This window comes from Epargyreus clarus, unplaced genomic scaffold, assembly GCF_041222505.1.
Source record: "Epargyreus clarus isolate Ecla_fem2 unplaced genomic scaffold, WU_Ecla_fem_2.2 ptg000016l, whole genome shotgun sequence".
Taxonomy (NCBI): Eukaryota; Metazoa; Arthropoda; class Insecta; order Lepidoptera; family Hesperiidae; genus Epargyreus; species Epargyreus clarus.
In genome coordinates this window covers 7,299,107-7,323,870 of record NW_027332224.1, presented here as the reverse complement: position 1 = coordinate 7,323,870, position 24,764 = coordinate 7,299,107, and the positions used below count along the sequence as shown (strand labels likewise).

The 24,764-nt window shown below is 36.3% G+C and overlaps 2 protein-coding genes across 3 annotated transcripts in view; one reads left to right on the top strand and one right to left on the bottom strand.

The window, feature by feature from the left end:
* The window catches only part of LOC140748617 (uncharacterized), a 40,017-nt gene extending 36,969 nt beyond the window's left edge, over positions 1-3,048 (bottom strand). The window contains exon 1 of one of the 2 annotated variants that reach the window (XM_073081461.1): positions 2,722-3,048. In XM_073081461.1, coding sequence (XP_072937562.1) covers positions 2,722-2,959 — 238 coding nt within the window. In that variant the 5' untranslated portion in view covers positions 2,960-3,048. The remainder of the gene's footprint in view (positions 1-2,721) is intronic. The other variant, XM_073081460.1, reaches the window with a different exon arrangement.
* A 6,681-nt stretch (positions 3,049-9,729) lies between these two features.
* Positions 9,730-24,764, top strand: part of LOC140748733 (androgen-dependent TFPI-regulating protein) — a 35,196-nt gene continuing 20,161 nt past the window's right edge. Inside the window, exon 1 of the mRNA XM_073081588.1 lies at positions 9,730-10,439. Within this exon, the coding sequence (XP_072937689.1) occupies positions 10,212-10,439 (228 nt within the window). The 5' untranslated portion in view covers positions 9,730-10,211. The remainder of the gene's footprint in view (positions 10,440-24,764) is intronic.

Here is a 24,764-nt window from a genome sequence, read left to right as displayed (position 1 = left end):
CTATGGCCTTAAGTGCAAAAAGATGAGTGTTTGAACATGTTATCGTCAATTTATTAATATCCCAATGCTGGGCACGGGTCTCCTCTCAGAATGAGAAGGATTAGGCCATAGTCCACCGCGCTGGCCAAGTGCGTATTGGTAGACTTCGCCCATCTTTAAGAGTTGTTTGTTGCAAAGTTGTTTGTAGCTGGTGTTGTCATACAATTTGCTATGGCGACGCGATTCATTTCTATATTCAGAGCGGACTAGCAGTTTTACGCGGTCTATAAAAAAAGTTATGTATCAGTGATTCTATATGTATCTCTTAAAAAATTAAACGCTCAATTAAACTGTATGCAAAAAATTATATTACGTAAAAAATATTATTTTATTTGTAGCTACGTCCGGTTCAGAATGGCTTTATTAACATTCTTAAATAATTATTATGAACTTTTATGGTATATATGCATATTATGGAGTTTTTATCCGACTTTATATGACGAAAAACCATGAAATTATAGACGTTTAAAATATAATTGTACAGAAAATGGGAAATGTATTAGGACTAAGTTGGAACGCCACGAATAAGTGTGTCTCTTACCACACCCTTCAAACCAGAACACAGCAGCGCTTAACACTGCTGTTATTAGGAAACAGGTGTGGCGGTGGTGCCGCCGGAGTCGAACCACTAAGCGTTCGTCTTCAAACCTTTGAGGTCGTATCGAGGAAGTCTCAGAACGACACAAATGAATCATTAGAACAATATATCTTTACCATTAGAACAACTGACAATTACTTAATTTAAATCAATTATTTCTGTCTAATAACAGCAGTGTTAGGCGCTGCTGTGTTCCGTTTTGAATGGTGTGGTAAGGGAGACAGACTTTTCCGGGGCGTTCCAGCTTAGTCCTCAGGGGTAGCGGCGCATCTGTGGCCGACCTCAGGTAGGAATATCTAATCCTATCTAGGGTTGATTACAGATTTCCATGGGCGGCAGTAGACACTTACCATCAGGTGGACTGCATGATCGTCTGCTACTTCTATATTATAAAAAAAAAAACACGAACCGTGCCCTGAGATGTCTCCCAGGCTTAACTTAAATAATACTATGGACATATTTTTTTTGTGCAGAACGCTAATTATTTTTTAAAAGTAAGCTATTCCTTATAACATCATCTTACTGTCAGTGAAAGTTCCCTCAAAATTGGTCCACCTGTTTTTGAGATTAGCCGCAACAGACAGATAAAAAACAATAATTGTTTTTTATTATATACAAATCATGTATACTTTCATATGAATCCAATAAAAAGTTTTAATAAAATTTTGTCATTACAGACACTTTAATTTATAAGTATAGATAAAGGTAAAGTATAAAGAACAGATAAATTAATAAAAATTATAGTTTAAAAACTAAAAACCACGCTAAAATCGCACAAGGAAAATCGTTAATCCTGATTCCTAACAATCCTGATGAGGTGAATGGGATAAAATTATTTAAATCGTGTATTGTCATCGGTTCTTCATAACTGTTCAAAATTTTAAATTAATCTTACCATTCAAAGTGGGTAAAAATCGAGTTCAAAGATTCCGTTACATATATACATACTGGTCAAGCTAATAAAAGCGTGGTAAAAATAATAGTACGTACTTTATAAGTACGGAAGCTTTTAAAACAAGTGATTAAATGTATTGACACAAAATAAATCTTGTTCTAAATTTAAAGATATTTTAATTCAAATATCCGTATACGTTAATGATATAAATAACACATTTTGTCGTCATTTGTCTGTTTTTGTTTTTAAAGATACATACTTAATTTAATTTAAATAGTTCATAAGTATGTTTGCATAAATATTTGACGATTTGACATTTAAATTTCGAACATTTATTTTCTTGATTCCAATCTTTAACATAACTTCGTGTTCATAGATTAGTAAAGATACTTCGCCGCCTTGAAATTGAATGAAGCCACAAACAGCTTATTATAGTAAGTACTTTTTTTGAATTCTTGACAAATAAAAACATTTTTAAAGAAAATTTACGAATAAATAAGTAATACTGCGTAATTTACATATTAAATAAATAATTTATAATAATAATTTCAAATATTTTGAAGACATTTTAGCACGGAGACGTGGCAAAACTTTTTTACGCAACTATTTCAATTGTCAAAACTGGGTACATTTTCTTGTTAGGAGTGAGTAATCTTTACTAACCTATGTTCGTGTTAATAATATTATAAATTAGAGTGTGAGTATGTTTGTTATACTTTCACGTTTTAACTACATAACCGATCGCCATGAAATTTTGTACACACGTTGTCAGTTTCAGAAAAGGACATAGAGTAGCTTTTATCAGAAAAAAGTACCGTTCCCGAGGTATAAATAAAAACGCTAAGCCGCGGGTTAAAGCTAGTTTAAAATATAAAGACAAGAAAACTTGATATTTTCAAAAACATCGACCGATAATCTTTTCTGTGTGTGTTCCAGGAACGCCAAGATATTCTTACGAATCTCTAATAGTAATGTAAAAATTATATATCTCATTGTCAAATATAATAAGATCTAGATTTTAAGACCGTAATTGCGTTAAATTACCTTAAAACTTAAAAACGTTGAGGACATTAAAAAATCTCTCATTAAGCTCGCAAAGAAAACTTTGTCTATTAAAAATTCTATTACATCTTTAATGGTTGAATGTCATGAATATTATGGCTCGTGCCTTGATGTTAAAAAAACAAACCTTGCCAACTGCGCCTCTGTTTATCGACTTCCTGCTCCCAGTTGTCAAGAATTCTTCCCGCCTTTTCTTTCGCGCACAACCACGCTTCCTTTTCCGCGAAACAGTCTAAAATAGACATGAAACTAGGCGCTAAATTCTTTCCAAAATTTAAAACATATTCGTACGATCTTTCGAATAAACTCGCACTGTGTACTGTTGTGAAGAATAATAAAAATAGAATTGCAATTGACTTCGCCATTATGACATTTGAGTTCGCGCGCTGTTTTTTTTTTAAACGCGCGAGGCCACCGCTTTCACGTTCAAGGTTACACTGAGCCCGCGTGTGAATGTATGACGGCTTTATAGACAAACTACTTTCTTTTGCCAACCAGAAAGCCCCGTTCGTCTATCCTTTTCGTTTGTAGGACGCTAGATAGGGATGGGTGGTGATTTTGGTGAATTTTAACCGTCAGCATACCAAGAGATACAGCCTTACCGTATCCGCTTCATTAATTTGTTTGGTTGTACTCATTTGTTAATGTAGGGTGTCCATGCTGACCATGCGTGTTATTTACGGCAGGACATTTCCGTTTTTAACTGCAGAAATAATTTTGTGAACAAAAAAACAGCTTCGTTTATCGCAAAAATATAATATGCGTGTGAATAATATACCTCTGTGAGCGCTGGGGCTGCAGCCGACCATACCTAGATACTAAAGCGCCGCAAATATAGTAATATATTGTATAATTATTTTTTTGCGGCGCTTGCAGTAGAGACAATGGGTCCATGGTCATCTGACATGCAGAAATTCATGTCAGATATGTCGACCAGACTTGTCCTCGCTTCTGGTGATCAAAGAGCTGGCGGCTTAGCCCAAAGACTGAGCCTTGCGGTGCAGCAAGGGAACGCCGCCAGCGTTTTGAGAACCATGCCTCACACGGCAATTTTAGATGGTTTGTTTTATTTATAATTATTTTTTGTTTTTATTCACCCTTTTTTGTATATATGTACATAAATATAGTCTTAATATATGTATTGTAATTATGTTTTTATGAATAATGTAATGTAGATTTATAAAACATTGTAAGAAAGTTAATAAATAAATAAAAAAATATGCGTGTTGCTTGCGACAACAATTCTCTTTTCACCCCTAAAAATTAAAAAAAAATGACCTAAACGTAGTGGCGGACTAAGATCATCGGAGGCCTGGGGCAGAAAGTTGAAGGGAGGCTCCCAGTGTAAAAAGTCAAGTTGATTTTACAAAATTACAAATATGTCAGATATATTCGCCAACAAATACGTATGATTCCGGTGACCTTATTTTTTTTTTGGTCGTTAGCAACTATGTTTGGGTGCCGCCAAGAACGGAGGCCCGAGGTTGATTACCCCTTCCCCCCGCCCCTTAGTCCACTATAGCCTAAACATAATATACATTTACAGCAAAAATATTTATCAAACTCAAATAAAGGATCTAACCTTAGTGGTAGCAGTTTCTGTGGCATGAGGGTAGTTATTTTTGAGTGTCTTCTATAATATTCAGGCTTGATTAAATTATCACGGGTGGCATTAACCACCTACTGTCAGGTGGAATAGATGGCTGTTTGTTAACTTTTTTTTTTTAATTGTTATTTAAAAAAAACACAAGTTGGTATTTTATCTTGAATTAAAATTCTCTTTTGCTATTTATTGTATCACTAGTGGTGCCCGCGGCTTCGCCCGCATTTTAAAGAAATAATATGACAGGTACATAAAACGGAAAATTTGTACCTGCATTGGAACGACAGTGGTGCCATCTGTCGAAAATTAGTCTTACCAATTCCCAAACCCTCGTGGGCTCTTGGTCAACAACTTTGCTAAAGATCATCACTTGATCAAATGCATAGTTTCCGATTCTGTAACTACTTACGAATTAAAAATTAATTAAAAAACCTTTTGCCACGGACTAAATTGTGAATCTAAACCATTCTCAAGTCCCCTTGAACACACACAACAAATTTCATCAAAATCAGTCCAGTCGTTTAGGAGGAGTTCAGTGACATACACACGCACATAAGAAATATATATATATATATATATATATATATATATATATATATATATATATATATATATATATATATATATAAAGATTAAATGAAATATTTTTTTTCCAATTTTTATTTATTTATAAATTCTATCAAACGGTACATTTTATATGGTAGGTATAATGATAATAATTGTTATCCCCTTTTGTGTAAGTGTCAGGCCACCCTAATGACATGAAGTAAAGTACTCGATGTATAACTGTCTTTATTTATAAATGAGCTTTCCCCGTAACTTAATTAGGATGCATCTCCCTCCACCCTTCTTCTTTCCGTGCATTTTGATTTTTCACACGGGTTTGAAATATTTTTAGGAAAAAAATGAAAAGAGTGTTAAAGAAACTTGTCTTCAATCTATTATTATATTTTAAAGGTGGTAGAACTCTCTGTGGTTCGTCTCAGGCGGCACCACCGCGTCAGCTATTTATCGCTGCTGTATTCTGGTTTGAAGGGAGACTAGGCGTTCCAACTTACTATTAGTAGCAACGCATCTGTGGCTGATCTCATAGGACTCTAATCTTATTTGCGGTTGACTATAGATGTCCATAAGCATATAGCCACGTCAATATTACAAAAAAAACTTTCAAATTTAAAAAAATGTTAATTTAATTAATTATCAATATTATTAAATAAAAATATAACGAACTGAAGGACGGATATACAATTAGACATAATGTAAAGGTCCCGTTTTTCCATTTCGCAACGGAACCCCAAAATTCTGACATCTGTAAACAAAACCAGTATTATCAACAACTCAGGTTTTTATCTCAGGCAGACATAATTAATACCTAGAAATTGTAGACCAAATGACCTTTCAACAAGTGATTTCCTGAATCTGGTATAATGTCACAGATGGCATAATTATACAGCTTTGAATAGTGGTTATGCTGTCTATAATCATCCTTTGTCTATGAAAATAGAACTGACATTTGTCTGTGGTTTTAAAAAGCGATTTTCGAAAAAAATCTTTTAAAAAGTTTGTCTAAGATTTTGAAGGTAATTTAAAAAATATGATGTTTTTTGTATTCTTCTTTCGATTTTTCATAATATAGTAGTAGCAGACGAGCATCAGTCCACCTGATGGTAAGTAGCTACTGCCGCCCATCGACATCTGTAATCAACCCCAGATAAGATTAGTTTTTTTTTCTGGTGGCGCCCACATCGTCACTACTCCTAAAGAAGCTAAAATGGCTCGGAAAAGTATGTCTCTCTTACCACAACCTTCAAACCAGAACACAGCAGCGCTTAACACTGCTGTTATTAGCCATGCAAACCATATGTATATGTAATATTCCAGCACAATCGGTTGTGGTCAACTGGTTTAAAATTCAGTTGCAATATTTGATCCTCACATACATATGGACTAAGAAGGCAAGCTAAATATTTTTGCAAATGCGTGCAAGAGCCGGTTTTGTAATTACACCAATGCACGCGATGTGACGTCATAAACCGCCCATAACTTAGTTAGCCTATTATCAAGTACTAGGTTTTATCCCCGTCTTCACTCGCGATTAGATTTGATGACAATAGTTGTTTTATCCATCCATTTACCTATTTCTGCCTCATAACAGCAGTGTTAAACGCTGCTGTGTTCTTGTTCGAAGGGTGTGGTAAGGAGGCATACTTTTCCGAGGCGTTCCAGCTTAGATCTCAGCGGCGCATCTGTGGCCGACGTCAGGTAGGAATATCTAATCCTATTTGGGGTTGATTACATATGTTCAGCGGCAGTGCCTTACACTGCTGTTATTAGGTAGAAATAGGTGTGTCGGTGGTGCTGCTAGAGTCGAACCACAAAGAGACTTATTTCTGGTTGACATTTGTCATTATCACACGCATTTTCTTGCCTTGAATTGGTATTCATCGGAATACATGGCATTTATTTACAACTATTGTCTTTAAGTTGAAAGTTTATATCGTTACACCCAACATCATTGAAGGTAAATTAAATTTGTGTTTAATTAAAATTGGAAAGATTTCCGTGGAGTGATTTAAGACAATATACCACATGCCGTATCAACAAAATCTTGATTAGTACACATACACACACATACACACACACACACACACACAAGTACATGTTAATAATGTAACTATCTTAATAATTTTTGTAAAGTATTATTTTACTCTGATATAAATAATATGTACATGTAATAGAATATTTACCTAAATTATAATTATCCGTATTGTATAGATTTTGGAACAAACTTCCTTCGTGTTCAGAGGGGGCGTAATCGGCTGCGACACAGTTCTTACTATTGCAGTTGTTTACGAATGTACAAATTGTGAAAATTTTTACTGTTTCAATAAAATCTTTAAATCTTTAATCTTTAAAGGGTTCTACCACCTTCAAAAATACACTACACATGTTCGCAACTTAAGAGCGGACTAGCAGTTTTGCGTGGACTATAACAAACAAACTCACTTTCGCATTTATATTTTATAACATTAGTTAGGAAGTTAGGATTAGAAGCCGTAGTAAGTAGGTCGTTGTCTTACTAACTTGTAAATCAATAACAATATGACTTACTTAGTTAAACTGATAGCCTACTGGTTGACTATCGGCCACAGAGTCCGAGTATTCAAGGTTCGAATCCCAGGCACCAGGCACGCACCTCTGATTTTCACTGTTTCACAATTATATGCGTATATATTATGGTATTTTAACTTAGTACTCAGAGGTAGCGACGCATCTGTGTCCGACCTCAGGTAGGAATATAACCTTATCTGGCATAGATTACAGATGTCCATGGGCGGCAGTAGCCACTTACCATCAGGTGGACTGCATGCTCGTTTGCTACTCCTATATTATTAAAAAATGTTCATCAGCCATTACAATTATAAAACAGGTTCTTGTTGAGTGAGAGAAGTATTAGAAATGAATTATCACTTGCTTAAACGGTGAAGGAAAACATCATGAGGAAAGCATACCTGAGAAATCTTAAAAACGTTTTTAAAGGTATGTGAAGCCTACCAATCCGCTTGGCAAGCGCGGTGGACTATGGCCTAATCCGTTTCATTCTGAGAGGAGACCCGTGCCCAGCAGTGGGACAGTAATGGGTTGATGATGATGGTTCTTTCTGAAGCCGATTACAAATGTGTGGATTAAGATGATTGCCTTATATTTAAATCATATGTTTTATTTTCTTAAGCGTGGTATTTAGGTCTATTCAAAGGTAAAGTAAAAGTGTGTAACAATTTAATTGCTCAAACAGTAATATATTGGCAAATAATTGTTAGAACTTTCGCTCATAACTGTTATGTGTTACGGTTTGCTCGTCCTATGCTGGTCATTTGCCCATTATTGGGGAAAGTGGGGAGAGGAAAAGCCGGTAGAAAATGCTCTAAAGAAGGATCTAATCTATTTTTCTGAAAACCACAAAGTTGATTAGAAGCAAAGTTTAGAATTTTAATAATGATGATAAAATAACGTGTTTAGTACCTGGGATGACCGACCTTTGCGCGATGTCTCACAAAAAGAAGGAACTCGAAAAAAAGAGAAAAAATAAAAGAAACAATCGGACCGAAATTTGACTTCGGGTTTTCTGCGTTTTAATGCGCCCGATTTCCCGGTCGAGCTATACTAACTTCGTATAGGTTCATTAACTTTCATTAACTTTTTTGAATGTGGTAGAACCCTTTGTGGTTCGACTCCGGCGGCACCACCGCCACACCTATTTCTACCTAATAACAGCAATGTTAGGCGCTGCTGTGTTCCGGTTTAAAGGGTGTGGTAAGGGAGACAGACTTTTCCGAGGCGGTCCAGCTTAGTCCTCAGGGGTAGCGGCGCATCAGTGGCCGACCTCAGGTAGGAATATCTAATACTATCTGGGGTTGATTACATATGTCCATGGGCGGCAGTAGCCACTTACCATCAGGTGGACTGCATGCTCGTCTGCTACTCGCATATTATAAAAAAAGGAATCTAGGCTACTGGTCGTAAAAATAAAAAAAGTTAACAAACCAGTTTTCTTCTAGGACCTCCAATCCACAAAAGGCGATCATAGTTTTGTCATTACGTCATTTTACCGAACCTTCGAATGCAAAATGTATGCTAATTTGTTTCCGGAAAAAATGTCTAGCAAAATGATTTTTTTTGCGAGATTATCTAATAATATGGCAAAAATGGGTTAAATAAAGGTAATAATATGACAAAATTAATTATTTTCATAATTTGCATTTTTTCTCATTTTTAACAGACTTCCAAAAAAATGGTTCAGTATTTACCTACCAGTCCACCGCTATGTATGTATGTGTGTATGTATGTATGTATGTATTTATGTATGTAAGCGATTTTCTCAGAATTACTAAACCAATTTGAATGAGGTTTTGGTAATTATTTTATGTATAAATATTATGTCAAACCATAAATAGCATCAAACGAGCATGTGGTCCAACTGACAGTAAGTGGCTACTACCGCCCATGGACATCTGTAATCAACCCCAGATAGGATTACTACCTTCAACGACATTAGCAACTTCGTTGCTAATGCCTTTCGGTATATTTATTGACCAGGATAGGTAGACACTAAATTTTCACAATGTATTTACTTCTATGGCTGCTATGCATAGATTAGTAAAGATTACTCACTCCTTACAAGAAAATGTACCCAGTTTTGAGAATTGAAATAGTTGCGTAAAAAAGTTTTACCACGTCTCCGTGTTTAAATGTCCCTAAAATATTTGAAATAATTATTTATTTATTATGTAAATTACGCAGTATTAGTTAATCTATGATGAATCTATGAATATATATATATATAAATTTTGACGACTTTGATTCATAATAATACTAATTCACTATTTTCTCAAAAAACCCATCATTTTTGAGAAAGGTCATTGGTATTAGCAGACATTTAGATTTTATGGCACTTTATCCCGTTCGCGAGATTCAAGGTAATTTGACCCCAAACTTGATTTTCTTACGTATTCCGATCACATAAGAGGTTATCCTCTACCGGAGCGCGCGTTCCAATTTTAAAATACGAGCGAGAAAACAATAAAAAAATATAATGACATTTTAAATATAGAATAAGTAATTTTATTGTGGATAAAATTGAGTGATATTTTTTTATTGTTATAAAATAGAACTATTGACCTGTTTAATAATTTAAATTGTTTTCGATTAACTTATAGTGAAAAAGTGATCTAATTTCGTAAATAGTGAGAGTTTATTTACTTTTAATTATTGTCACTGTGAACAATTAAAAAGAAAATATTAATCCGTGAAATTAATTAAATGAGACTGGCATTTAAAAAAAAATAAAAATAAAAATTGTGGTTTAAAATTTTTATTGTGACATTTATTTAAAAAAAAAGTTGGACTATTTTTGTAGCGTTTGTTTTCTGTGAAGCGTTCGAAAATCAAATTATCAACTGACATTTAAATTTATTGTGATAGTGACATTTATTGGTGACGTTTTTTGTTTTAAAATGGCTGAGGTCGTGTTAAATGGTTTAGGACAGCCAGGAAGTGCGAAAAAAATTTCTATAATTCTTTTTTTGAAAACTATATTTCATGGTGTGGCTTTTATCACGTGGGTTTCCGTTTTGGCATGGGGTCTATATATTTGGGCAAATATAACTGAAAAACACCAAGAAAATATAGTTTTAAGGGATTTGAAAATGCTGACGGCTTGTTTCTTCACGAACTGGAATTATGTAAGTTTATTTTTTTTATTTAAAGTAATATTTTGCGAATGTTTTATAATTTTGTGTTACCTTAATTTTTAAGTTATGTTTCTTAGTTTTTCCTGATTAGCTGAAATCATACTCTGACGTGTCAAAATGTGGTGTCTCAGTTTTATTGATGTAATTATTTTTTTTAACATATGTACCTACAAAAAATATGGTCCGATATGGTCCAGGGTTCGAATCCCAGACGCTTTGATTTTCGAAGTTATATGCATAATAGAAATTACTTTAACGGCGAATAAAAGACCGTATGAAAATCTCAACGCCTGAGAATTCTTTACAAAAATCTTAAAGGCATAACAACTATGCATCTGCACTTGGCCAGATGTACCCTATGGTTAAAAACCTCACTTTAAGACAACTATGCCCAGCTGTGGGACTATGAAGCCCTGATGAAGAAATTAATTGAGCACGGAAAATATTATAGCTTCTTTGATTTTGACGACTTATTGCAAAACCAGAAATTAGGCAGACATTGAAGCACATGGGGGTTTTTAAATGGTGCAAAAAGAGCTCTGCTCCAAAGCCGGCGATGCATTGGCGATTCCCCTGGTGTTGCAAATGTCCATAGGCGACGTTGACTTGTCCCTGTAGCTCCGGGACCAGAATAGGGCTACGGTATCTCCTGCCTGTCGTAAGAGGCGATTAATTGGGGGCTCCGGGGTTGCGGGCGGCGAGAGTGGGAGATCGAACCGTCTAGCAAGCGACCCCTGGAAGGACGGTGGTATGTGTGGTCGCATAGCGTCGTAAACACCAGACGGTGTGGCGAGCTCTGAAGCTCATCTGGGCGGAGCCCGAAGGGGCAATGCGTTCAGAGGACTCCGGTTGCGTTCCGTAGGAGATCCCGGAGTCCTCTTAATAACGCTGAGGACGGCCACCGGGGGGGTTTTAGTGCGGTAAGAATCCCACATAACCCTGTGTCGCAACAACCTCCTCGTCAACAAAAAAACAAAGGCGACGTTGACTACTTTCCATCAGGTAGCACGTCTCAAGCAGACGTTATCGGTAGCACGTCTGAAGCAGATCGTTGGGCTAAACAATAAAAACAATACAATAATTACGAGTAAATATTATACGATGATAAATGAATGAATTTTAACAATTTCTAGTATGCAGAAATTGACAAATTTCTATGAAGATAATAATTTTATAGATTTGTTTATTATTAACGGGTATATAACTATCGATTTTTAAATAGATACTAGCTGACCCGGCAAACGTTGTGTTGCCATATAAATAAAAAAAATGTTAAGGGTGAACCACCCTTATCACTTAGGGGTATGAAATAGATAGTAGCCGATTGTCAGTTTTGAATATGCATATAAAATTTGGTGAAAATCGGTAAAGCCGTTTCGGAGGGGTACGGTAACTAACATTGTGACACGAGAATTTTATATATAAGATGTGTACATTCCTACCAACATTATGAAAAAAATTTCATGGCCAGTGCGCAAAGACAAAGAAATAAATATAATGTTAAAATGTAAACAACAATTTACTCGTAGGTAATTGTCTTTGCAGGGCCGGATTTAAGGGAGGGCAACCGGGGCAGCAGCCCCGGGGCCTCCACAAAAGAGGGGCCCCCACAATAGAGACGTCGGAATTCTTTTTTCAATTCCGACTCCGAGTCCTTTTCCGAGTAAACACTAGTAAAAAGAAATAATAAGTTTTCCTTTGATATTTTGTTCGCTGTTTTACCTTTATCTACAGTACTTTGTACAAACATTAATACTAGAAGAATCTACCTTTTCACAATAAAATATTTATTGAAAAAGTCAACTGAAAATATTGTTCATTTTATTCGGAAAATAATTTGGGGCCAGGGGGCCTCCACTTCTTTGTTGCCCCAAGGCCTCTATACCTCTAAATCCGGCCCTGAGCCTTTGCAAAAAATAACTGACTACTGTTATGCGTGTATTCTTAATCATTTTCATGTCATTACGCAAGTTAAAAAAAGCTAAAAAAAATCACTAGATTTGACCCATCAAAGTCAAGGGAAATAACACCGTTTAAAATACATATAGCTGAAGGTATAACCTCCTCCTTTTTCGGAGCCCTGTTAAAAAAAAATCATCATCATCAACCCATTATCGTCCCACAGCTGGGCACGGGTTTCCTCTCATAATGGATTAGGCCATAGTCCACCGCGCTAGCCAAGTGCGTATTGGTAGACGTCACATACCTTTGAGATTTTTTTTTAAATCTCTCATGTCTGCAGGTTTCCTCACGATGTTTTCCTTCACCGTTTAGCAAGTGATAATTAATTTCTAATACGCACATAACTTTTAAAAATCAGAGGTGCCTGGGATTTGAACCTCGAACCCCTCGATCGAGAGGCCGAGTTTCTTAACCACTAGGCTATCACAGGAGCTTCAATGCAACGTGATAAATGTGAAATATTACACGACTTTGCAAGCGAGTCTCACACAATAACTAAGTTAATTTAAAACCACATTTTAATTTTCTCAGCTTCCTATTGCCGTAACTTTAATTATCTTAATCCAAACTTAGATAGCCTGGCGTAACTTTGTTTTAGGGTTCCCTACCATTTAAATGGAACAATTACTAAGCCGTCTCTCCGTCTGTCCATCTGTTTATCACAGGGATCTTCTTCACCTTAATAGATATTTGTGAAGAGAGGATTGCTATGGTCGATATAAAAATTATTACTAAAAACAAAAAAAATGTGAGCCGTCACGGGACGCCTGGCAGATGTGAAACATCGACATTATTTTGTAAAAGTAATATGCAGAAAAGAACATATTGTGATAGGAACTAAATATATCATAATGATAAAATCGCACAGTCGATTGCGCATGGCGACGCGTCGCCATACCGTACACACTACTGCATATAGACTGTATATATATACCATCGTATAGCGTGGCGTCGCCACGGTATGCGTCGCCACGCCAGAAATCGGTTTTACATGCGGTTATAGATGTTTCACATCAAAAATAAAGTTGAAAATATAAAGGCAGTTCAAAAGCTAACTATTGAACGATATAAAGACAGTTTAAACCTCCACAATGCATTTACTACTATGTCTGTCATAATAACAAAATTAAGAAATTCTAAAAAATAGGACTTTGTGGTACGGAACCCTCCATGTACGAAGATAATTCCTACTTGGCATTATTACTTAGATATTTCTGTCATTAGCGGGCATTGTACCTTGAGTTATTACACTGAAGTAATACGTGAGCATATTCTGCATCTTTATATATATTTCTTATGTGCGTGTGTATGTCACTGAACTCCTCCTAAACGACTGGACTGATTTTGATGAAATTTGTTGTGTGTGTTCAAGGGGACTTGAGAATGGTTTAGATGCACAATTTAGTCTGTGGGAAAAGGTTTTTTTAATTAATTTTTAATAAGTAAGTAAGTAAGTAGTTATAGAATCGGAAACTATGCATTTGATCAAGTGATGATCTTTGGCAAAGTTGTTGTCCAAGAGCCTACGAGGGTTTGGGAGTTGGTAAGACCAATTTTCGACAGATGGCACCACTGTCATTCCAATGCAGGTACAAGTTTTCCGTTTTATGTATGTCATATTATTTCTTTAAAATGCGGGCGAAGCCGCGGGCACCACTAGTATATAATAAGTTTTTATTATATGCAAGTAGCAAATAAGAATGCACTCTATCTGATGGTAAGTGGCTATTTGTCCCTGTAGTCCCGGGACTAGTACCCTTACCAGGAGTTTTTACGTTTCGACAAATATGACTGTTTTGGTATTTGTTTACGTATTGGCCCATACGATTTCCTAGTTCTGACATAATCCGCTAGGGGCGCTATTTGGAATTTGTATGGGCAAATTGTCTAAATTGACCGGACTATTACTTTAATCTTTAACATAATATGAGGTAGGTATCGTTGGATTCGTCTAAACAGTCTTATATAGAAATGGAACGTTGTCACAAATTTTAAGTTAATCGACGATTTTTTTTATAATATAGGAGTAGCAGGCGCATATGCTGTCCGCCTGACATGGACATCTGTAATCAACCCCAGATAAGATTAGATTCTTACCTGAGTTCGGCCATAGGTGCGCCGCTACCCCTCAGGACTAATCTGGATCGCCTCGGAAAAGTATATCTCCCTTACCACACCCTTCAAACCGGAACTAAACTCCGAAGTACTGTAAAATTTGCCGGTAAATTCTATTTTTTATTTATTTTCGTCCGAAATTATTAATCAAAAGACAATTTGGGGCATATTGATAGATAAATATGTATGTATAAACATAATCGTGAAATCAGTGTTGCGTTGAAGATCATTCCGATAATAATCATAGTCGCCATTTTAATCACATCACTTAATTATGCATTATTACCATTTTAAGTTAAATAACACGTATTTCCGCTTGTTACCATTAAAAAACTTGGTAACCTTGAAAATTTATGCCAAGTAGGTAATCTTGTATGAAGAGTGATATTATTATGGTAATTATCTATTGTAAAAACCATGGATTGATTTACATTGTTATAGTTCCAGATTTGAGCACGTGGCTACTATTATTTTTAACGAGCGTAACGTCTACTCAATTGTATGTGACTATTGCTGAAATTTGAAAATTTCATTAAAATCTGTCAAATTTCGATGTATCGTAGAAAAATATCTTTCCCTGTAGTTCCGGGACCAGAATAGGGCTACGGTATCTGCCTGTCGTAAGAGGCGACTAAAAGGGGGCTGCCGGGGTTGCGGGTGGCACGAGTCGGAGCTCTAACCACCCGACTAGCGATCCCGGGAAGAACGATCGTATGTGTGACGGCACACCGTCGTTCCACAAGAACTGGCGGTCTGCATGGTCATCTGGGCAGAGCCGACGGGCCAACGAGCTTAGAGGACTCTTGTTGTGTTCCTTTGGAGATCCTGGAGCCATAGTAGCGATTCTAGTCCTGGAGAAGCGAACCGTAGATCGGATCCCTCTTTATAAATAATTGGCCAAGTGCGATTCGAACCCGCGCGTGGATCGGTACTACCGAAGTTTCATTCCTTTTTAACACGCTTTTATTAGCTTGGGTTGTATGTATGTCTGAATGTATGTATGTAACGGAATCTTTGAGCATAATTTTCACCAACTTTCACAACTGATTAATTTGAAACTTTGCACACGTATCGAGGACCGATGACCCTGATAAAATAAATATAAATTATTGAGTAATTGATAAAAATAAATTATTGAGTTTGTCACAGATTACAAAATGAACTATAATCAATCAATCGCCTCAATAATTATATAATGAAGCGCTTCAAAATAAAATTCATTTTCTAGTTTTTAGTTCTATTAACAATGAAAGCGTGTGTTTTATCATAACTATTTATTAATCTGTGGTTTTAGTTTTTGAAAACTATTATTTATTTTAGTAGTCTACATATAACGGTTTAAGAGCTAAAAACGTCGAAAACAGGGGTTTCTTGTATGGCGTCACCCATTTATTTTCAACATATATACATACATACATAAAATATACTTTAACTACCAGTACTAAACTAAGTAATGAAAATCAAGTAATCTTATTGGTAATTAGGCTCCCATAGTTACCGATGCTAAATTTTGAAAAAAATATAATAATAATTATTACTTATTAAATCATATTCACTAACATTACAGGAGTTCCTAATTCGTTAGTAAAATAATGTAGTCATATAATATTATTAATTACTTATAACATTCACTATAATTATTTAAAAGTTGAATTGTTTAACATTTCAAACTTGAGGTATTAATAAGTGAAATCAGATTATTAGTAAAATTATTATTAGTATGTCACAGTCCAAATTTAATGTCAAGTTATCAAATTATGTCAAACAAATATACATAGAACATTACCGATTAAGATCCAATAAAATACATTCAAAAAAAATATTGAAACTAAAATTAAAATTAAAATGGTCAAATTTCGAATTTAACGAACTATGTATTAATAATTTATATTGAGCACTGTGACCGGATATTCTAGTACATAATATTTCATAACAAAATTATAAGTTGTCCTAATTTTAAAGTTCCAAGATCATTGTCACCACGTTATCTAAAATTGTATAACAATTAATTACTTATTATCTACGCTAGTAGCATAGATAAGTATAGATATCTCACCGCCTTGTAATTGAAGGAAGCCATTAAATGGCTTAAACGGCTGACAATTCTCTCAGCCGTTTAATGGCTGTCATGGTGTAATTTACGCAGAACAATGCCTACATCCGCAGTTAAGACACGGAATCAAAGGAAAAGTGCGAAGGAATATCGTTTCATTCATAAATGATCTAAAAACTATTTTTTTTATATTTTTCAAACACGAAAATAGATGACAATGACAGTTGTCAAAAGGTTACATTTTCTTGTTAGGAGCGAGTAATCTTTACTTATCTATGGTTAGTGGTGTTAAGTTGTATCATGCTGGTGCATCAGGGTTCATATCCCAGGCAGATTCAGATTTTTCGAACCATTTAAATCAACCCATTTGCAATATATTTTTGACATAAATTTATACAGGGTGTCCCGTAAGTACCACGACAAACTTGGGGAGAAGATAGGTTTGTCCCTGTAGTTCCGGGATCAGAATAGGGCTACGGTATCCCCTGCCTGTCGTAAGAGGCGACTAAAAGGGGCTTCCGGGGTTACGGGCGGCAAGAGTGGGAGCTGTAACCGCCTGGCTAGCGACCCCGGGAAGAACGATGGTATGTGTGACGTCATACCTTCGTACGCTCCACACGGAGTGGTGAGCTTCTTAAGCATCTGGGCGGAGCCAGACAACAAAAAAAAAAAAGGTTCTGACCTCTCTAGAAAAAAATACCTTTTTAAAAGTGTCACCGCTTTTGCACTATCGATTTTTTTTAATTCAGCCCTTTTCATCATCTTTCGTTAACTGCGTGTACAAAGGTGATACAGTGTTTATTTTTTTATGTTAAATACTATCAGTTAGTTGGTCTACCATATTGAAATGTAAACTTTTTTAAAATATGTTAAGGAACAATGCAAAAAGTAGGGCTATTTTTAGATTTTAATTTTTTTTTACTATTTTTTCCTCAACTTTGCCTATTGGCAGTGAAAAAAAAATGTACTGAACTGTAATATTTTTTTTTTTATAATATAAGAGTAGCAGACGAGCTTGTAGTCCACCTGATGGTAAGTGGCTACTGCCGCCCATGGCCATCTGTAATCAATCCCAGATAGGATTAGATATTCCTACCTGAGGTCGGCCACAGATGCGCCCCTACCCCTGAGGACTAAGCTGGAACGCCTCGGAAAAGTCTGTCTCCCTTACCACACCCTTCAAACCGGAACACAGCAGCGCCTAACACTGCTGTTATTAGGTAGAACTAGGTGTCGTCTGTAGGTGTAGGTGTAGGCACTAGTTCTACTAGTGCCGTCGGAGTCGAACTACAAAGGGTTCTACCACTTTCATATGGATGATGATGAAGCTGGAGATGGATGGTAGATCTCCTACCAGTTTTTAACCCTTAGTCGCTGAAGAGTTAGAGTATTGCTCTTCGCTCCATCCTCAGATCAGTTCCAAGATACCAAATTATGGCAATTAGATAATAATTATATACAAAATGTTTTACTTTATTAAAAGAAATACGGAAAAAACATCCAACGTAATTAATTTCAAGCGCCTGATAATTACCAAACGCAATAACATTAAACATAATAGTTATTATGTAGGTAAATTGAAACCACAATAATCTGCAAACAGTTATTAAAATTATCAGGCGCTGTTATTTTTTATTGTGAACCGAACAAGATCAACTTTAAATACGATAATATTTTATGTCGGCCACATATGTGTTGCTATCCCTAAGGACTAAGTTGGAACGCCTCGGAAAAGTATGTCTCCCTTACCACACCCTCCAAACCAGAACACAGCAGCGCTTAACACTTTCTTTTTACCCGACTGCCAAGGAAGGGTTATGTTTTTCGCGCGTATCTTGTATGTTTGTCTTTCTTTATTATAATATGGGAGAAGCAGACGAGCATGCAGTCCACCTGATGGTAAGCGGCTACTGCCGCACATGGACATCCGTAATCAACCCTAGATAAGTTTAGATATTCCTACCTGAGGACGGCCACGGTTGCGCCGTTACTCCTGAGAACTAAGCTGGAACGCCTCGGATATCTCTCCATTACCACACCCTTCAAACCAGAACACAGCAGCGCTTAACACTGATGTTATAAGGTAGGTGTTACAGTGGTACCTCCGGAATCGATACACGAACCACATTTGAAAGTGAGACTTATGTAAAAAGTAAAATTTGGGTTAAGGCGTATGGTATTTGGTACATAATTATAATTAAACAAAGGCTTAGAACACACAGAGCGGTTTTTTTCGAATTCGCGCAGGTGAATTCGCTGTATTTATTTTGTTTTTAAAATGACGGCGGACTAGCAGTTTGGCGTGAACTATACCTGGATAGCCCAGCTAAAAAAAAGCACATAACTAAACTTAACTAAACGCTTTCTACACTCACAGCCCCACACTAGGATTCCCTGTATCGTGGGTGCTATGGACACACACAGAGACAAATACACAAACATCCAGATCCAGAAACAGAAACCTAAATTCATCATTCAGATCTGTCTGGCCGGGGATCGAACCCGGGACACTGCGCGTCAAACCGGTATGGTGACCACTCCGCCACGCGGGTATTATAAAAATACTAGCTGACCTGGCAAACGTTGTGTTGCCATATAAATAAAAAAAATGTTACCACACAACAACAACAACCCTTGTGAACCCTTGTGAACAACCCTTATCACTTACGGGTTTGAAAAATAGAATATTTGAAACTGCGATGGTAGCAAAGTCTGTCGAATCCAATGTGAAACAATCCAAAATCAACAACTACTTACGAATTAAAGATTAATTAAAAAAACCTTTTCCTACTGACTAAATTGTGAATCTAAACCATTCTCAAGTCCCCTTGAACACACACAACAAATTTCATCAAAATCAGTCCAGTCGTTTAGGAGGAGTTCAGTGACAAACACACGCACATAAGAAATATATATATAAAGATATTTTAAAATCTTCAAAAACATTACCTTCCACGGTTAAAAAAACGCTCCGTGAGTTCTCATACAAGTTTCAACAATTATTATATTTCTAACAGGTTTTGGTATCATTATACATCTCACGGATAACCATGAAATTTTTAAATAAACTAGAAATTTAATATTAGTCACACTTTCCACTGCAAAATGTTGTTATTTTGTGACGGGCATATTCCTGTTTAGTCAGAAGAGACTAGCCCAAATCCTAGTTAAGTACACCTATTCTACCCTATAGCACCCTACCCCTACCTACCCTATACCTTATATACGAAGGTGGTAGAACCCTTTGTGGTTCGACTCCGGCGGCACCACCGCCACACCTATTTCTGCCTCATAACAGCAGTGTTAGGCGCTGCTGTGTTCCGGTTTGAAGGGTGTGGTTAGAGAGACAGACTTCCGAGGCATTCCAGCTTAGTCCTCAGGTGTAGCGGCGCATCCGTGGCCGACATAGATAGGAATATCTAATCCTATCTGGAGTTGATTACAGATGTCCATGGGCGGCAGTAGCCACTTACCATCAGGTGGACTGCATGCTCGTCTGCTACTTCTATATTATAAAAAAAAAGTCAATCACATTAATAATTGAATTATTTTTTAAAGATTAGTAATAAGTAGATTTTTTTAAGATTTTATAAGGAAATATCGTAAATAATTAAAAACCATTTTAAAAATCGCTCCATAAAAGTCGAAAATTAGACAAAAATAATTCACCAAGTACAGTCGAACTCACACGTGGATTCTTCCATACCACCAAATTAATGTTCATTATTTTTTTCTATTCATTTTATTATTTTCAACAATACTTAGTTATATGGCACAAAAATAGATGGCGTTGGGGTGATGATGAATGATACGTGAACAACGTATAATAAAATTAAAATAACTATATTCAAATTTGTTTTATGGTTCTTATTTGTACTATTATAATACCAGTTATAGTAGTAAACGGATTGTAAAAATTTCAACCGTCTTCTTAGTACGGTTTAAGAGTTAGATCGAAAAATGCCGAAAAATACTGGTTTGTAGTATGGAGACCTTAAATATTCAACTTTATTTTATTTTTAGTATGTGTTCTTATAGCGGCCACCGTTATGCATCATCTGTAAATGTGTCTATCTATTACGGTTCCGGAGATAGAGCCCTGTAACAGACGGACAGACAGCGAAGTCTTAGTAATAGGGTTCCGTTTTTACTCTTTGGGTACGGAACCCTAATAATCGATTATTTTTACATCCCTACACTGAGAGGAAGGCAGCGATAGCTTATGGTTAAGAAACTTCGCCTCTCAATCGAGGGGTCCGATGTTCAAATCCCAGGCACGCACCTCTGATTTTTCAAAGTTATGTGCGTATTAGAAATTAACTATCACTTGCTTAAAACGGTGAAGGAAAACATCGTGAGGAAACCTGTATACCTGAGAGATTTATAAAAAAAAATCTCAAAGGTATGTGAAGTCAACCAATACGCACTTGGCCAGCGCGGTGGACTATGGCCTAATCCTTCTCATTATGAGAAGAGACCCGTGCCCAGCATTGGGACTATAATGGGTTACTGAAGATGATGACACTGAGAGAGTACTTGTACTCTGTACCTCTGAACTCCATACGCTGTGACATCTACGCATCACGTGTGCCTTATATGATAGGAAAAGTATGTATGAAACGATATACCTACATTATAACATGCTAATAGACATACCGATATTATAAGAATGGAGTATTTTAGTTTAGAGTTCGTAGGAAATTTAATACAATGTTTAAGTTGTACGTAAAGAAAATGTGAGCCGTCACGGGACGCCTGGCAGATGTGAAACATCGACATTATTTTGTAAAAGTAATATGCAGAAAAGAACATATTGTGATAGGAACTAAATATGTCATAATGATACAATAAAATATTACGATTTTTTTCCAGATAACGATGACTATTTATTGAATAAACATTTATTTTCATTAAATACAAAAATTTACGAATTTATTTCAAATCGTGACTACTTAATTCGTTTAATCAGTGACTTCACAGTCGATTGCACATGGCGACGCGTCGCCACACCGTACACACTACTGCATATAGACTGTATATGCATACCATCGTATAGCGTGGCGACGCGGCATGCGTCGCCACGCCAGAAATCGGTTTTACGTGCGGCTATCGATGTTTCACATCAACAATATAATCTTATATATAACGAGATTTTGCCCGCGGCTTCGCTCGCGTTACGAAGTAATATTTTCATCCCCTTGGGGGTAGAATTGATCAAAATCCTTTTTTAGCGGATGCCTACGTCATAACATCTACCTGCATGCCAAATTTCAGCCCGATCCGTCCAGTGGTTTGGCTGTTCGTTGATAGATCACTATGTCAGTCAGTCACCTTTGAGTTATTTATATTTTGATTCTAGTGTCACAATGTTAGTTACCGTACTCCTCCGAAACTGCTTTACCGATTTTCACCAAATTTTATATGCATATTCAGTAGGTCTGAGAATCGGCTAATATCTATCTTTCATACCTCTACGTGATAAGGATTGTTCACCTTTAACATTTTTTTATTTATATGGCAACACGTCTTCCGGGTCAGCTAGTATCAATATTGCAAAGGGAGATCTCCCCCCGGACTAGGTGATCATGCTCGGGGAGCGGCCGTGCTCCGACAGTCTCAGTTCGGAGCTTGTATATATGCCAGATATTTAGAAAACTTCGATAGCGCGATTCAGAATACTTGTGGCGCCATCTCTTGTTAAGTACCGGGACGTCGCCACAATATAATATCGAAAACTTAGTTAGTTCAGGCTAAGTAAAAGAAAACATAATAATTCGCCAAGTATGAGTCGAAGTCGCTCATGGAATCTTCCGTACTACCAAATGTTCATTACTTTTGATTTTTGGTATTTGGGTTCCGTTTTACCCTTTGGGTACGGAACCCTAAATATGTATTTTCTTAAAAAATTGTTTTTTTTTTATCATTACCATAGATTAGTAAAGATACTTCGCCGCTTTGAAATTGAATGAAGCCACAAACGGCTTATTATAGTAAGTTCTTTTTTTGAATTCTTGACAAATAAAATAATTTTTAGAGAAAATTTACGAATAAATAACTAATACTGCGTAATTTACATAATAAATAAATAATTTACAATAATCATTTTAAATATTTTAGGGACATTTTAGCACGGAGACGTGGCAAAACTTTTTTACGCAACTATGTCAATTCTCAAAACTGGGTAGATTTTCTTGTTAGGAGTGAGTAATCTTTACTAATCTATGATCATTACTTACAAGAATTTGATTTTATTAAAAAAGTGAAATATGTTAGCCACCTACGCACACATCAAAAATATCCTGTATATTTGATCTCTGCGTGTATGTATGGTGCGTATGTTCGTATGTGTGTTTGTGTATGTTTTATCATCATCATCATCATCAACCCATTACTGTCCCACTGCTGGGCACGGGTCTCCTCTCAGAATGAGAAGGTTTAGGTCATAGTCCACCGCGCTGGCCAAGTGCGTATTGGTAGACTTCACATACCTTTAAGATATTTTCTTTCAATGCTTTCTTGCTTAAAGCAAGTGATAATTAATTTCTAATACGCACATAAATTTGAAAATCAGAGGTGCGTGCCTGAGATTTGAACCTCGGACCCCACGATCGAGAGGCCGCGTTTCTTAACCACTAGGCTATCACTGCTCTTGTGTATGTTTGACAACCCTAAATTAGCTGTGATCGTAGATGTTATCTGAAGTGTCGGAATTTACCAATGAGGCCCTTAAACATCATCTTGTATGTTTTTGTCTTTCTTTCTTTCTATCTCTCTCTCTATAAGTGTGTGTGTGCGTATTCGCACATATATGCCGTACACGTCTGTGTTATGTGTGTGTTTTTTTTAATATAGGAGTAGCAGACGAGCATGCGGTCCACCTGATGGTAAGTGGCTACTGCCGCCCATGGACATCTGTAATCAACCCCAGATCGGATCAGATATTCCTACCTGAGGTCGGCCACAGACGCGCCGCTACCCCTGAGGACTAAGCTGGAACGCCTCGGAAAAATATGTCTCCCTTACCACACCCTTCAAAACGGAACACAGCAGCGCTCAACACTGCTGTTATTAGGCAGAAATAGGTGTAAGTATGTGTTTCTGTATGTTTGTCAACCCTACTTACATCTGGTTGATCGTAGATCTTATCTCAGGATTACTTTAAGACGTTTTTGTTTCTTCCATTATAACAAAAACTAAAAACAAGTTTATTTACGTAATAACTTAGTTACATAACAACGTAGTTGGTTTTTCATTCAAGGTTAATTCAAAGGCGTTCTAATTTAGTTTAAATTAAATTGGAGCTCATCTACTCTTATATTCTTATAACAACAATGTTAGCCAGCAGATAAAATTAGGTAGTAAGTAGTAGTATATGGGAGGGTTCTAGTCTTCAGGTAGCAACGCATCTTGTCCCTGTAGTTCTCAGACCAGTACCCTTACCATGAATTTTTACGTATTGACAAATATGACTGTTTTGGTATTTGTTTACGTTTTGCAATTACGTTTACAAATTCCAATCAGCGCCCCTAGCGGATTGTATCAGAACTATAGTGTCAGTAACGTAACATTAAATGTCTAAATTGACAAAATGGCGCTTTATGTTTTGTCTCTCTTTTTTGCGAACATGTGAGGCAGACAAAAAGACTTGATCACTTACTTATTGTTACGTTTACTCAGTCTACTGAAGCAAGCGAAACAGAATAATGGATTGAGTAAATGTAACGTAAAATTGAAAACTCATGGTAAGGGTACAGAATAGGGCTTATTGTATCCCGTACCTGTCGTAAGAGGCGACTAAAAGGGGCTTCTGGGATCGCGTTATCTTCTTCAATTTCTTAAAAACATACATAACACACAAACCTTTTAGTATATAAGAAAGTGTACTTTTATGACTTTAAAATAAAACAATTGATGATGTATGTATCCATATACTCATGTGCGTATGTTTGTATGTGTCTAAAATTCAATTCTTATTATATACTAGCTTTTACCCGCGGCTTTGCTCGCGGTAAGAGGTTTTTATCTATCCCTCGGGAATGATAAAATTATTAGAGATAAAAAGTACCCCATGTCTTATCAATTTTTTTTAATTCAAAATAGGTTCTTTACAGATTTCTGCCAATACAACTACCACCACTTCACAAAGTGTTTCGTTATGGAGAAGAAGCGGTGAAAGAAACTCCATA